Source organism: Taeniopygia guttata, chromosome 29 (assembly GCF_048771995.1).
Source record: "Taeniopygia guttata chromosome 29, bTaeGut7.mat, whole genome shotgun sequence".
In the NCBI taxonomy this organism is placed as follows: domain Eukaryota; kingdom Metazoa; phylum Chordata; class Aves; order Passeriformes; family Estrildidae; genus Taeniopygia; species Taeniopygia guttata.
In genome coordinates, this window is record NC_133054.1 from 4,031,152 (window position 1) to 4,046,409 (window position 15,258).

General features: G+C 59.9%; 2 protein-coding genes and 2 non-coding genes across 4 annotated transcripts; all 4 read left to right on the top strand.

Moving 5' to 3' along the window:
* Positions 1–1,259: 1,259 nt before the first annotated feature.
* PTGES3 (prostaglandin E synthase 3) lies at positions 1,260–9,820 on the top strand. Its single transcript, XM_030259549.4, is given in 9 exon segments — positions 1,260–1,289; positions 1,291–1,520; positions 6,714–6,827; positions 6,921–6,990; positions 7,454–7,552; positions 7,754–7,843; positions 8,031–8,093; positions 8,464–8,488; positions 8,929–9,820. Coding segments are annotated over 9 exon segments (741 nt in total). The 3' UTR covers positions 8,949–9,820.
* Positions 9,821–10,781: 961 nt separating this feature from the next.
* ATP5F1B (ATP synthase F1 subunit beta) lies at positions 10,782–14,047 on the top strand. The gene is made up of 10 exons (XM_030259390.4): positions 10,782–10,961; positions 11,395–11,577; positions 11,868–12,042; positions 12,170–12,291; positions 12,546–12,730; positions 12,837–12,995; positions 13,080–13,202; positions 13,286–13,498; positions 13,586–13,787; positions 13,864–14,047. Exons 1-10 carry the CDS (start codon positions 10,817–10,819, stop codon positions 13,959–13,961), a joined length of 1,605 nt encoding a protein of 534 aa, XP_030115250.1. The 5' UTR covers positions 10,782–10,816; the 3' UTR covers positions 13,962–14,047.
* LOC115491518 (small nucleolar RNA SNORD59) lies at positions 11,602–11,675 on the top strand. The gene has a single exon (XR_003957304.2). It is a non-coding gene; the product is annotated as a small nucleolar RNA SNORD59 (small nucleolar RNA).
* Positions 12,395–12,469, top strand: LOC115491517 (small nucleolar RNA SNORD59). The gene has a single exon (XR_003957303.1). It is a non-coding gene; the product is annotated as a small nucleolar RNA SNORD59 (small nucleolar RNA).
* Positions 14,048–15,258: the final 1,211 nt, after the last annotated feature.

The following is a 15,258-nucleotide window of genomic DNA, read 5'->3' on the forward strand; positions in this document are numbered from 1 at the left end:
GGGGCTCCTCCTTTCCCTGGCGGGGATCACGGGTGAGGGAAAGGCTGTGGATGTGGGCTGTGGGCTCCAGTAAAGCCTTTGGGACACGTGCACTCCTCGGGGTTCACACCTGGTGGGGAGCTGGGCTGCATCCAGGTGGTGGATGGACACAGACAGCCCCGGGCAATGTCTTTATCCATGATCTGGGTGAGGGGATTGAGGGCACCTTGGTTTGTGGATGACACCAGCTTGGGTGGGATGTTGATCTGCTGGAGAGCAGGAAGCCGCAGAGCCAGCTGGACAGGATGGATCCAATGGCTCAACAAGGCACCACCAACCCCATGGAACACTCCAGGCTGGGGGAGAGGGGCTGGAAAGCTGCGAAAGGCTCTGGGGGCGCTGGTGCCAGCGGCTGGACAGAGCCCAGGTGTGCCCAGGTGTGGCCAGGTGTGGCCAGGTGTGGCCAGGGTGGCACCTGGGCTGTCCCAGCCGTGGGCACAGGGATTGTCCCCCTGTGCTGGCACTGCTGGGGCCCCTCCAGTGCTGGCTCCAGCCCTGGGCCCCCCCGGCCACAGACATCGAGGGGCTGGAGCGTGGCCAGAGCTGGGGAAGGGCTGGAGCAGCAGGAGAAGGGTCTGGAGAGGCCCTGAGGGAGCCGGGAAAGGGGCTCGGCCTGGAGGGAAGGAGGCTCAGAGGGGAATTTCCACCCCACAACTCCCTGATGGGAGAGCGGGGTTGGGATCTGCTCCCAGGAACAGCAGGAGGAAAAGAAACAGCCCCAAATTCCTCCAGGAGAGGTTCAGGGTGAACATCAGGAGGAATTTCCTCCTGGAAAAGCTGCTCAGGCTTTGGAACTGCCTTGGTGGAAAGGAGGCTCAGAGGGGAATTTCCACCCCACAACTCCTTGGTGGGAGAGTGGGGTCAGGATCTGCTCTGAGGAACACCAGGAGTGAAAGAAACAGCCCCAAATTCCTCCAGGAGAGGCTCAGGGTGGACATCAGGAGGAATTTCCTCCTGGAAAAGCTGCTCAGGCGTTGGAACTGCCTGGAGAAAAGAAGGCTCAGAGGGGAATTTCCACCCCACAACTCCCTGATGGGAGAGCGGAGCCGGTTTGGGGTCGGGCCGTGCTCCCGGGGGTCTCCGGGGACACGAACCGGGGGTGCGTCCCGGGGGTCCCCGCCCGGTCACGGCGCCGCACTGCGCATGCGCGCCGAGAAGCTGCTGGAAGGGCGGCGGGGCGGGGGCGCGCGCGGGGCGGGGGCGCGCGTTGCCTGCCGCGCATGCGCGGTGGCGGCGGCGGGAGGAGGCGGCGCGCGCGGGGATTTTGCTGCGTCACCACGGGCCGAGCGCGCGCGGGGCATTGTGGGAGCGAGGCCGCGCCGAGCCCCGAGCCCGCCCGGAGCCACCGGAGCCGCCGCCGGAGCCCCCGGAGCCCTCCCGGAACCCTCCCGGCACCGCCCGACCGCCGCCGCACCGCCCGCACCGCCCGCCACACACGCCCCGCAGGAGCGCCCCGCCGGAGAGCCGTCGCCATCCGCCATGTGAGGGCCCGGGGATGGGAGCGGCGCGGGGCAGGCCCCGCCAGGCCCCACCGGGCCGCGGGAGCCGCCCCGGCGCCGCCGAGCGAGCGCGGGCTCCCGCCGCCTGCTGACCTTGCGGCGGGCTTGCCCCGGTTATCGGGTGGGCCCGGCTCCGGTTACCGGGTGAGGGCGGAGCGCCCCGGCTCGGCCGCCGGTCCGGCCCCGGTTGGTCGCTCAGCCCCGGTTGCCGGCTCGGCCCTGGTTGCCGGCTCGGTCCCGGTGTACTGCGATGAATCTGCGCGGAATGAATGGGGCCGCCGCGCGGGTGGCGGGGGGTGTTCGGGGGTGTTTGCGCGTTTCTCGGCCACCGGCGCCCGCCGAACGGTGGCGGCCGAAACAGCGGAAAACTCCCGGTAAGTAACACGTGGAACAATCCAGAGCGTGCAGGCGAGCGGATCTGTTTGCGAATTTGGGATTTTCTGCGGGAAATCCATCCCTGCGCTGGGCGCTGTCCTGGAAGTGGCCAAGGCCGGGCTGGACAGGGCTCGGAGCAGCCTGGTCCGCTGGAACGGGATGGGATTTAAGGTCCCTTCCAGCCCAAAGCATTCCAGAATTCCATAAAAAAAAACGAGGAATAGCGAAAAGGCCCCTGAGGAGGGGGTGGAGGCTCACGGAAAGCCCCGGGGCTGCCGTGGTGCTGCTGTGCCCGGTGCAGGTGAGCCGCTGGATCTCCTCCCCCACGTGCATCCCGAGCGGAATCCCGCGCTCCCCCGGAGCTAATTAACCCTAATTAACCGCCTTCCTTCAGCCACCCGAAGCCAGCTCGTGGCAGAGCTCTGGTGGACGTGAGCGTTCCCTCAAGAAGAGCCGGAGTTTTCCACGTGCAGGGTGGAAAACGGGCTGGGAAAGAAGAGCTGCGCTGCCCTGGGAGCTGCCGGCAGCATTCCCACATCTCCAACGGCAGGACCAGGATTCCCAACTGCCAGGGAGCAGCGTTGGGTGGGATATTGGGGAAAAAATTCCTCCCTCCGAGGGTGGTGCAACACTGGAAAGGATTTTCCAGAGGATGTCCCATCCCTGGAGGTGTCCCTGCACATGGCAGGGGGGGCTGAATGAGCTTCAAGGTCCCTTCCAACCCAAAGCATTCCGTGATTCTGTGACCTCCACGGGCCTGGCTGGAAGGACTGGAGGCAGTAGCACTTCCTGAGGTTTTGTTTTGTCAGGAATTTGAGCTGGGGACAGCGTTAACCGATGGTTTTTGGGCCCTTATCCCCAGCCAGGCTTTTATTTTTCTTCCAGAGCCCTGAACAGTGGAGATGCTTCATTTTAGCGTGAGTGAAAGTGAGAGAACTGTGATCAAGTTGGAGTTTTTTAGTGTAATTTCTGTAGATTTCATCATCCTGAAACTGCAGCACTGCTGCATCTGCATAGAATTGTCTGAAATCTAAAATGAGGCTTTGTTTAAATGAAAAAAAAAAAAAAACAAAAAAAAAAGGTAGCTTTCCGGGGTGGAAAGGAAAAAGGAAAAAAAAGGAAAAGTCATTTTGTAAAACAGGTTTTATTGCTGTCTGGGAGGGGAAAATCTTGTTGAGGGCCTGATTCCTGCAGTGTCCTCGAGCTGTGGGAGCTGTCAGGATACTTCCAGGAGACAAAGATGGGATTCCATAGGCTTAGGATACAGACAGAGAACACAAGAACAGGTTTGGGAACTTCCTCAATGCCACAGATGGGGAGATTTGAGATTCCCCTGGTGAGTTCAGTGTGCCAGAGACCAGGATAAATCCCGGGATATCCAACAGAGCCTTGAGGGCTCTGTGGTCAAGCTGAGCCTCCACGTTGCCCATCAGTGCTGCTGGGAAGCTTCTAGAACCTGTTCCACAGTGCTGGAATAACGATTGGAATGTGGGGACTGGAAGAGCCAGAGGAGCTGCAGTGGCTGCTCAGGAAGTTCCCAGAGCACAGGTGGATGGGACAGAGGAAATCCTCACCGGAACAGAGCGCTGGGAACCACCCAGGAATTTAAAAGGGTTCTAAATTCCCTTTTAAACCTTTAAATCCCTTTCTCTTTTCCAAATACCCTGCTGGGGGAGGTGGTGGATCACCAAAACACCCTTGGCAGGAGGCAGAGCTCCCTCGGGGCTGGGGTGGCAGGTGGTGGGGCAGTGCCCGTGAGAGGAGATTTTCCACGGGTGTGTGGGAGCACTGGGGGCACGTGCAGGGCTCCCCACGGGCTGCTGCTGTGTGGGGTTGTCTCCTGGGAATCTCCGTGTGGGCAGCAGACGGAGAGGAGCTGCAGCTTCTGCCCCATCCCAGCTCCCCGGCAGGTCCTGCAGTACTGGTTGGAACTGGTGAGTCCTGACTGGAGCTGACAGGGAGGTTTCCCTCCTCCCTTTGGGAGGATGAGATTGGAAAAGCAGATAAAAGGAGGAGAGGCAGCTCCAGCACGTTCCGAGCACTCTGGGGGTGAATTCCCAGGAAAACAGCGCAGGTTTAGGCTCAGAAACTTGGAATTGTGAAAATTAGGATTTCCAGAAACCTGGAACCAGAATCACGGTAGAGTCAGACTTATCTGGGATCTCAGTGCTCTGCTCTGGGACGTGTGTGTGTGTAGCCTTGAGCTGAGTGGGATTTGTGGGAGGTCACCCGTTCCGAGTGCTCTCAGGGTGAGTTTTCAGGAAAGCAGCCCAGGTTTAGGCTCAGAAACCTGGAATTACGAAAATTAGGATTTCCAGAAATCAGAATTACGGCAGAGTCAGACTTGTCTGGGATCTCACTGCTCTGGGACGTGTGTGTGCATAGCCTTGAGCTGAGTGGGATTTGTGGGAGGTCACCCGTTCCGAGTGCTCTCAGGGTGAGTTTTCAGGAAAGCAGCCCAGGTTTAGGCTCAGAAACCTGGAATTACGAAAATTAGGATTTCCAGAAATCAGAATTATGGCAGAGTCAGACTTGTCTGGGATCTCACTGCTCTGGGACGTGTGTGCATAGCCTTGAGCTGAGTGGGATTTGTGGGAGGTCATGGGTTCTGAGCGCTCCCAGGGTGGATTCCCGGGAAAGTGGAACAGATTTAGGTTCAGAAATGTGAATTATGGCCAAGTAAAACTCATCTGGGATCTCGCTGCTCTGCAGCTCGGGCGTGTGAGCCCAGTGGGGTTTCTGGGAGCGCTCTGGGTCCTGGTGGTGCCCCAAAGCCCCGATCCCGGCGGAGCTGCCGAGGTCACGGCCCAGGAACCTCCCTGGGAAGGCTGGAGATGTCTCCATTGAGAGCTGGGAAGTGTTAACACCATTCAGCCCCTGTGTCACCCACACGGACACAGATTTCTGTTAATAACGGGGCTGGAGCCACGTTCCAAGTGCCCCAGGCTGGGGGGTTTTGTCTCCCAGCACTGAGGGAGCAGAGCAGGGCATTTCTCATCCTCCTTTCCTCTTGAGAGTCTTTCATTCCCCCTTAAAAGAGGAAATCTCTGTCCAAGAAGGGTTTAAAAATACCACAGTAAGAAAATTGCTGCTCTGCTGCTGCACTTCACCTGAATAAGGTGATAATTAACATTCCCTGAAATGCTGCTAGGAGGGAAAGCAGCAGGTTTTCACCCCTGGAGCAGCTGAAACTCAGAGCTGAATTGAGAATCCACTTTTTTTATGCTCTTGGAAATTAAATCCTTGGACATTGGTCTCTGCCCAGGTGTTGTGGCACCTACAAGAGGTGTTTGGGCTGCCCAAGGCATCGTGGCTGTTCTGCTGCCTTGCCCTGAGCTGGCACCAGTTTGTCCAGGACCTGTGGCACTGGGGGAGCTCAGAGGTGGCTGGTTTGGGGTCCAGCTGGAGCTGAGCTGTGCCGTGGTTGGGTTCATCCCTAGGAAATGTGGATGGGAGCAGCAGGAGCCTTTGGCTGAGTCCCTTTGCTAAATGTGCCACAGCTCAGTGCCAACAATTGCTGATGAGGCGAGTCAAAATCTTCATCTGGAAGTTTAGCAAAGGTCACCTTAATAAATGGTCTGAAAAGTTATTTTTTGGTCAGATACTGGTTCAGAGAGCAGCACAAAGGGCCTCAGCTTGGTGGGGTGGCAGCTGCTGTCACAGGCCATGTCACATCAGCTTCCCTGGTTTAGATCCTTGTCCAGCTCAGAGCCTTCCACCTCATCCTACAGCTGGGAAAAATTCCTCCCTGTGAGGCTGGTGAGGCGCAGGAATGGCAGATAAAGGGGGAAATAAGGTTAAAAAGCAGATTCCGATGGGATATTGGGATGAAATTCCTCCCTGTGAGGCTGGTGAGGCCCCGGAATGGATTCCCCATCCCTGGAAGTGTCCAAGGCCAGGTGGGACAACCTGGGCTAGTGAAAGGTGTCCCTGCCAGGGCAGGGGGTGGCACTGGCTGAACTTTGAGGTGTCTCCCAACCCTTCCACTGATCGCAGGAAGACAAAGGAGTGTGAGGAACACCCTTGGGCTCTGTGCCTGTGCAGCAGCCCTGCTGGGAGGCCTTTGCTTGTGGAATGCAGCCGTTCCCTGGGCTGGGCCTGGTTGCCAGGGCAGGCCTGGGAGGGGGAGGAGGTGCCTGAGCCCTGCCAGGTCGTTCTCCCCGCTCCACCGAGCAGCGCAGGTGAGTTCTCAGGGTGGGACTGCAAACACAGGAGTTGCTCTGGAGCTCTGTGCCTTTCCCAGCTCCCCCGGACACGCTGTTGCTTTTTGAGGTGCAGAGGAATTCCAAAGTGCGTGGCAGTCCCGGTGTGAGCACTTGAGAGGCTGGAAAAGCTTGGAGCAGTGATTCTCTAACCTGTGCCAGCTTAATTGGGTCTTAATCATAGCAGATCTTTTTTTTATAGTATCAATACCCCAAAAAAGTGGGGTTTTTTATAGTTTTACTCTAGATTTTAACTCTTTGCATGACAAAAACCACTGTGAAGTCTGCCCGTGCAGCTGTTGGGAGGTGGTGGAGCTGCTGCCACAGTCTGTAGTAGCTCATCTTGAAGTTTATCAGAATTTTGATCTGCTGAAATGTTTATTTCAGTCTCAGATTTCAGTGGCTCCTCCCAGGAGCTTTCTGGGGGCGTCACACTCCAAATACATAATATCTTTTTGTTCCAGCTCTCTTTTCAGCTTAAAGCACCTTTAAAGAATAACAGTAAGCGCAAAAGGCAGGTTTTAAGTACAAAAAGCTTTTTTTTTCCTTGGATTTCTTGGTGAAAATCAATGCCCTTGTGTCCCTGCTCTGCCCACAGGCAGCCTGCCTCTGCAAAGTGGTACGACCGGAGGGACTACGTCTTTATCGAGTTCTGTGTTGAAGACAGCAAAGACGTAAATGTAAATTTTGAAAAGTCCAAACTCACGTTCAGGTGAGTAATTCAAGCACAGGGAGTGCTAAGGAGAAGCAGATTTGTTGTATGAGATGTGTTTGGGCTAAATACTGATTTATTTTTCTCTTGCAGTTGTCTTGGAGGAAGTGATAATTTTAAACATTTAAATGAAATCGATCTTTTTAATAATATCGATCCAAATGTGAGTATCCTCCTGACTCTTCCTGAGTTCTTGATGCTGGTGAGGGGCTGGCACAGCTTGTCCAGAGAAATTGCAGATATTCCATCCCTGGAAGTGTTCAAGGCCATGTTGGAGCAACCTGGGCTGGTGGAAGGTGTCCCTGCCCATGGCATGGGTTTGGAACTTGGCTTTTAAAGTCCTTTCCAACCCAAACCATCCCTTGGTTCTGTGATTCTAAAAAATGTTCTTTAGGCTGCTCCCAAGATTTTATTCCTTAAAAATAGGAATATGGAATATTTTCTAAGGAAAATTATTAAAATTATTCCTTAGAACATAAAAGCTCAAAGTCAGATCCAGGAAAGATTCTCTGGGGGGTATTTTTCAGGACAAGGAATAAGGGAAGAGGTGAAGATAAAGGAAGGATGTCAGCAGTTCCTGGTGAAGGTCATCCTGATGGTAATAATGGATATTTGCTCTTTTTCAGGAATCAAAGCATAAAAGAACAGACAGATCCATCTTGTGTTGTTTACGAAAAGGAGAGTCTGGTCAGGCATGGCCAAGGTTAACAAAAGAGAGGGCAAAGGTGAGTCTGGGTATCTGCTGCCTCCCCTGGCTTTTAGTTTAGTGAATATTTGGGTCATGTTCAAACTGTGGAGCAGTTTTGGGTCACTTTCCTGCTCCTGATCCCACGGCAGCTCTCGTTAACCTGCCTGTTCTAAGTGACAGCCACTTCCTTGTCCTTAAATAATTCCTTGTCCTTAAATAACCGCTGGTCTTGCTGCAGCTCAACTGGCTCAGCGTGGACTTCAACAACTGGAAAGACTGGGAAGATGATTCAGATGAAGACATGTCCAATTTTGATCGCTTTTCTGAGGTAGGGAACGACAAATTCCTGGAGTTTTGGGAGTTGCCGGGCAATGAATCCGAGCTTTTTGTGCACCATCACTTTGTAATTCCTGCATGGGGGCAACTGATCTGTTACAGCAAGGGGGGGTGCTGTTGGTTTTGGGTTGTTTTGGGTTGGATTCACCCCAAAGTGTGGCTGTTCTGTCTCTGAGCAGATGATGAACAACATGGGAGGAGACGACGACGTAGACTTGCCAGAAGTAGATGGGGCAGATGATGTGAGTATGTGGGTGCAGTGAACACTTGCAGGGCTGGCTCAGCAGTCCTGCACTCACCCCTCAGCACTAAAAAAGGCTTAAATAGCCCCAAACCTTGTTTGCACAGGTGACGTCACCTGGGGAGGCCCTTTCCCTCCCCTCTCAGCAGTGCTGAGGGTGCTGGGGACACCAGTTTGGGGGGTGTGTGTCTCTCTGCAGTGCTTGGGGGTCATTGTGGGTCTGCAGTGAGGCCAAACTGAGCTCCCTGAGTCCTCTGGAACTTGGAATTCCTCAAAATCCAGATTTGGGAACAGCAGCTCTCTGCTGGCAGGGGAGAGGGTGGTAGAGGAGCCGTCTGCTCCACTTAAAGATTGTTTGTTCTCCTTTCCAGGACTCACCAGACAGTGATGATGAAAGTAAGTTGTTGTCTTTGTTGTTTTCCCCTCACACACCTGCTGAAGGCTCCGAGCCGCCCTCGGGCAGGGCCAGCAGATGTTCATCCTGGCTGCCAGCTAAAGCCAGCCCTGGGAGACAAATCTAATCTGGGAAAGCCTCTCCACACAAGCCCCAAATACCAGTTTAACCTTCCCAGGCAGCTGCAGGCCCAGGGAGGCTTTGGCTTTAGGAGGTGCTTGGGTGGCTCTGGCACGGCTTTCCCTTGGGAAGAGCCCAGGGGGAGGGCAGAGGCCCCAAACTGCCCCGTGACCTCCTTGCTTGGAGGCCAGGTCGTCTTGCTCGTGTCCCTTGTGACATAATAATGCCCTGGGAGCTTTTAAAAACCAACCAAGCAAAAAAAAAAATGAAAGCCACAAAGCAACCTTAAAACCACTAATTCTCTTCTCTCTTTCCCCTCTAGAAATGCCGGATCTGGAGTAAGGCAAACTGTCGTCTTCAGGGTTTTGGGGAAAGAAGTTCATCACAACATTTCATAATTGAGATAAGAATTCCTGAGTTGATAGCCCTAAAGGGAGATCCTGCATCCTTTAACCCATTTTCAGTCCATTTTAAATGGCTTCACTGATGGTAGGTGTGTCCCATGGCACGGGGCGGTCTTAAAGCCACGAGAGGCAATAACAGTTATGCATGAACCATTTTCCAGACTTCCAAAAATGAAAAAAAAAACAAAAAAAAAAACCAAACCAACCCAATTGAGGTGTAGGCAACCCGTTGAGAACAGTTGCAATAAAGTTTACAGAGCCTCCTTGCCTCGTAGCAGATGTAATTACAATGGGAGAACCCTGAATTAACACCGAGTGGTAAACGAGCTTTTTATTTCCCCCCCCCCCCCCCCTTTCCACGGCCTGAAATTGTCCGTTTGTACCGGGAACAAAAAAAAACTGTTGTCATTGACTCCCCAAATTCAGCAGGTGAGGCACATCCCTCCGTGATGTCTTCAGGTCTGTTCCACTAAAAAAGTTCATCTTGAAAAGGAAAACTTCAAAATTCTCCTTTGTTTTGGTGTTCGCCCCCGAGCCCCGACCGGTGCTGGTGGCCGGAGCCTGCCCCTGGTCCCGTGTGACCCCCAAACCTTTCCACCTCCTCGCCCGGGGTGCGAGTGGCTGTACATTGTTGCTTGTCAATCTGTACATTTAGACCAAATTCGTATTTGCACTGTGGGTTTGGCAGCAAGTGACAGACCGTGGGGCGCGCGGGCGCCTGCGAACCGGGCTGAAAAACCTCAATTTATGTTCAGAGCAGCTGGGATTTTTTTAATGTCTGCATTCTTTCTAATAAACTGTTGAAGACTCCCTGGCTCTCCTTCGGCCTGGGCCCTGTGCGTTTCTCAGCGCCGTGGGGGCAGTGGGGTGGGATCCCCTTCTGAGGGGGATCAGTGGGGTGGGATCCCCTTCTCTGGGGGAGGTTAGTGGTGTGGGATCCCTTTCTATGGGGGTCAGTGGGGTGGGATCCCCTTATTTGGGGGGCACTTGGAATGAGATCCCCTTTGTGGGGTTGGTGAGGTGGGATCCCCTTCTCTGGGGGTCAGTGGGGTGGGATCCCATTCTCTGGGGGTCGGTGGGATCCCATTCTCTGGGGGTCAGTGGGGTGGGATCCCATTCTCCGGGGGTCGGTGGGGTGGGATTCCCTCCCACCGGAGACAAGAGCGCTCCGGTTCCCCTCGGCGGGGAAGCAGCAGAGTGGGCTCCCGACCCTTGGGGGGCAGGGGAGGAATGCTGCGGTGTCCCCAGATCCAGGGGGGGGGCGATGCGCTGGGGTTCGGGCCTCTGGGCGACAGCACGGGCCGGTGCCACGGGGGCTGCCCCGGGAGCACCACAGTGACACCGGGGGCGTGCGGCGGACACGGCGTCCGGGCGGGACGGACGCGGGCCCGGTGAGGGCGGCCCCTCGGGGCGGTGCCGTGACGCGGGGTGCGGCAGAAGCGCTCACGGGGTGGAGCGGGCCCGTCACGGGCCCGGTGCGGCCTCGGCCGCGGTCACCGCGCCCGCCCAAGGACAAGCGCGGGACACGTGCGCCGCCACTTCCGCTGCCCTTCGCTCGGGACACGCCCCTTCCCACACGCTGCCCTATCAGACCGCAGCGCGTTTTGACGGATGGATCCACAACCCAATCGCCAGGAAGCGCAGAGCGGGCACCGCAACGGCGCGACCAATGTGAGCGCGAATTCACCGGCGCCCCTCCTCAGAGCAGCCAATGGGCGCGCGGTGCGGCGATGACGCGCGCGCGGCGGCCCCGCCCCGCGGGGGCCGTGAGGGGCGGGCGGGACGCGGGGCTCAGTCGGCGCCGCCATGTTGGGGCTCGCGGGTCGTTCCGCCGCCGCCGCCGCCGCCGCCGCGGCCCGGCCGCTGCTGCCCCGCGGGGCCGCCCCGGGCCGCGACCTCCTCCCGCTGCTCCTCGGCCGCGGGGCCGCCCCGGCTGCCGCCGTCGGGGCGCGTGAGTGCGGGGCGGGCCGGGGTCACCTTGGGGCCTGCGCGGGGTGCCGGTGCTCAGGGCCGCGTTACCGGGGTGGGGTGAGGGGATGGGCTGCGGCAGAGGAGCAGCGGCCCCGGGGGGTGGGCGTGGGGGCACTCGGGGGGCTGCAGGGAGGGCGGATGTACCGGGGAGGGGTCCGGGGCCTCAGGGGGTCCTGCGTGCCCTGAGGGGTGCAGGAGCTGCGGGTGTACCCAGAGAGGGGTGCAGAGCTCCTTGGTGCACCGAGCGGGGTGTGGGGTCCAGGCTGCGCTGAGGAAGGGGGTTCAGGGCTCCTGGGTGCACCCAGGGAGGGTGTGGGGCACACCCCGAGGCTCGCAGGGGAGCCCCAGCTCCGCACCCCCAGCCCGGAGCTGCCCTGCCCCGGCCGACCTTGACTCGTCCCTCTCTCCCCCAGGACGGGACTATGCCGCCCAGGCAGCCCCTGCCGCCAAGGCCGGCTCCTCCACCGGCCGCATCGTGGCCGTCATCGGCGCCGTGGTGGATGTGCAGTTCGACGAGGGGCTGCCCCCCATCCTGAACGCCCTTGAGGTGCAGGGCAGGGAGACGCGGCTGGTGTTGGAGGTGGCTCAGCACCTGGGTGAGCGGCTGGACGGGGAGGGACCCTCCTGTGATGATGTTTGCAATGACTTTCGTTCTCCTGAGCTTGCTGAAGCCATGGATTTCGATCTGAGGAGGAGGAAAATGGCTGCCCGAGGGCTGTGGCTGCAGGGCTCAATTTTCCTCTGGGCTATTTTATTCCTGCTGCTCCTCTTGGTCCTTCTCCCAGCAGAATGTCCCTTTGGCAGGGCCTGGGGGAGCCACCAGCAGCTGTCCCCAGGGTCAGCCTGAGGACGCTGTGGTGACTGTGCTGTCCTTGGGCCTCGGCAGGGGAGAACACCGTGCGCACCATTGCCATGGACGGTACGGAAGGGCTGGTGAGGGGACAGAAGGTGCTGGACTCTGGTGCTCCCATCCGCATCCCTGTGGGCCCCGAGACCCTGGGCAGGATCATGAATGTCATTGGGGAGCCCATCGACGAGAGGGGCCCCATCAAGACCAAACAGTGAGTGCTGAGGGGCTGCAGGGCACGCCAGGTGTCTGGGTCACAGCAGGGACTGTCCCCTGCCAGCCCCCAACCTGGGGGGCTCAGAGCAGCCGCCCACCCTCTTCCTCTCCTCTCCCTGCTCCAGGTTTGCTGCTATCCACGCCGAGGCCCCCGAGTTCGTGGAGATGAGTGTGGAGCAGGAGATCCTGGTGACAGGGATCAAGGTCGTGGATCTGCTGGCTCCTTATGCCAAGGGTGGCAAGATCGGTACGTGACCCCCAGAGCAGGGGTGGGCACCTGCTGGTCCCTCTGGGGAGTGGGTACCTGCTGGTCCCTCTGGGATTTCCAGCAGTTCCTCTTGGGAACTTTTCCTTCACTGATGATTCACTCCATGACTTTCGTTCTCCTGAGCTTGCTGAAGCAACGCTTTTTGTATCTGAGGAGGAAAGAGCTGCAGGGAGACCCTGGGGGCAGCCAGGCTGGCTTGGGGCTCAGCAGGACCCTTATTTCCCCTCTCCCAGGTTTGTTTGGAGGTGCTGGTGTCGGCAAGACTGTGCTGATCATGGAGCTGATCAACAACGTGGCCAAGGCCCACGGTGGTTACTCGGTGTTCGCCGGCGTGGGTGAGAGGACCCGCGAGGGCAACGACTTGTACCACGAGATGATCGAGTCTGGGGTCATCAACCTCAAAGATGCCACTTCCAAGGTGTGCAGAGACGCTGAGGGAGGGTCTCCTGGGGAGGTTCTGGGTCCCTCGATGCAGTGCCAGGTGTGGCAGTGACACCGTGCTGACCCCAGGGTCCCACCCGCAGGTCGCCCTGGTCTACGGGCAGATGAACGAGCCCCCGGGCGCCCGCGCCAGGGTGGCCCTGACGGGGCTGACGGTGGCCGAGTACTTCAGGGACCAGGAGGGTCAGGACGTGCTGCTCTTCATCGACAACATCTTCCGCTTCACCCAGGCCGGCTCCGAGGTGTGTGCCGGGCACGGGGCAGCGCACTGTCCCCCACCTGCACGGCCCCTCCTGCTCTGTCCCTCACGCTCTGTCCCCTCACAGGTGTCAGCCCTGCTGGGCAGAATCCCCTCGGCCGTGGGCTACCAGCCCACGCTGGCCACTGACATGGGCACCATGCAGGAGCGCATCACCACCACCCGCAAGGGCTCCATCACCTCGGTGCAGGTGAGGACAGGACCATCCTCAGGGTCCCCGGGGGCTGTGTCACCTGCCTGGGGCCGACTGTCCCCTCCCCTCTGTGTCCCCAGGCTATTTACGTGCCGGCCGACGACTTGACTGACCCCGCGCCCGCCACCACCTTTGCCCACTTGGACGCCACCACAGTGTTGTCCCGTGCCATCGCTGAGCTGGGCATCTACCCGGCCGTGGACCCCCTGGACTCCACCTCGCGAATCATGGACCCCAACATCGTGGGGCCCGAGCACTACGACGTGGCTCGGGGTGTGCAGAAGATCCTTCAGGTGAGGGGGCTGGGGCAGCCCCTCCCCGTGGGGTGCTGGGGTGGGGGCTCAGCTCTGGTCACTCACCCCCTGTGTCCCCATCCCCAGGACTACAAGTCACTGCAGGACATCATCGCCATCCTGGGCATGGACGAGTTGTCCGAGGAGGACAAACTGACCGTGGCCCGGGCCCGCAAGATCCAGCGCTTCCTGTCCCAGCCCTTCCAGGTGGCCGAGGTCTTCACCGGCCACATGGGCAAGTTGGTGCCGCTGAAAGAGACCATCAAGGGCTTCAAGCAGATCCTGGCAGGTGAGGTGGCCCTCGGGGGGCTTGGGGGTGCCCAACTGGGCCTCCCACTCCCCCCTGACACGTTGTGTCCCCCCAGGTGAATATGACCACCTGCCTGAGCAGGCTTTCTACATGGTGGGGCCCATCGAGGAGGCGGTGGCCAAGGCAGAGAAGCTGGCAGAGGAACACGCCTGAGCCCTCCCGAGCCCCCCAACCCCCGGCTCCGCTGGGGCCGGACCCCCAGTATTTAACATTTCCAATAAAACATCGGTGAAAACGTTCGCAGGCTTTGTGTGCTGTGGCTCCTGCTCCCGGGGGGGCTGGAGGGATCCAAGTCCTGGGAGCCCCCCAGCCCCAGGGCTCCCCCAGGATCCCCTCCATGGGGGGGTTGTGCTGGGTTCTGTCTCCCTGCTCCAGTGCAGGGACCCCCAGCCCTGGGGGCTCCCCTTTGTGCCCTCCGCTGCAGGGACAGCCCGGGGATGACATGCTGGTGCTGTGTCGCTGCCCAGCCCCGTGTCCGTCTGTCTGTCCCAGTCCCCGTCGTTCCCCCCGCGCAGTTCCAGCTCCTCCATTTCGCAGCACAAAGAGCTGCCCCGGCCCGGCCCGGCCCGGCCCGGCCCCGGCAGCTGCCACTTTGTCCACCGGGTCCCGGGGGGCCGCTGCGGCCCGACCCCGCCCGGTGCGGGGCTGGGGGACATCCCCCGAGGGTACCAGGACCACCCCCGACTCCCGACCCCCCCGCCGGTGACCCCCGGTGCCGGGCTCCGCTCAGCCCCACGGAGGAGCGGGGTCCCGGGGGTGTCCCCGCGGGGGTGGCAGCCGGTGGTCCCGTGGCGTGCTCGCTGTTGGGGGGTGTCCCCGGCCATCCCCCCACCACCCCACGGAGGGCGGCGGTCCCTTTAAATGGCGGCGCGGCCCCGGTGGCGGAGGGGGCGGCGGCGGTCGCTGACATCACGCGGGGCCGGGAGCACCTGCGCCCCGCCCGGCTCCGCCACCGGCACCGGCACCGCAGCGCACCGGGCCGGGCGGGCACCGGGGCTGGTGCGGGCCGCCCCCACCGCCCCCCAGGTACGCAGCGCGCAGGACGGGACCCACGGACGGGGATACCGGGACCCACCGGCACCCCTACGGGGCTGGGGATGGCTGTATAGGGACCCCCGGATCTGCACCGGGACCCCCTGAGACCGGGCCAGCTGCACCGGGAGGCCCGACTCTGTACCGGGACCTCCCCAACCCCCCGGGAGCCTCCAACAGGCGGGGAACCCCCGCACCGGGCTCCGCTGCCCCGCACCGGGAAGGGACACCCCCCCTCCCTTCCTCTGCGGCCGCACCGGGACAGCCCCCCCGCACCGGGACCCCCTTCTCCCCCCGCCGCCCCCGGAGCCGGTGTCGCCCCCGGGCCCTGCGCAGCGCGGCCCGGCCGGTGCCACGTGACGTCACCGGGGATCCCGGGGGCCGGGGGGAGCCGGGGGGGGCCGGTGCCCCCGCGGCC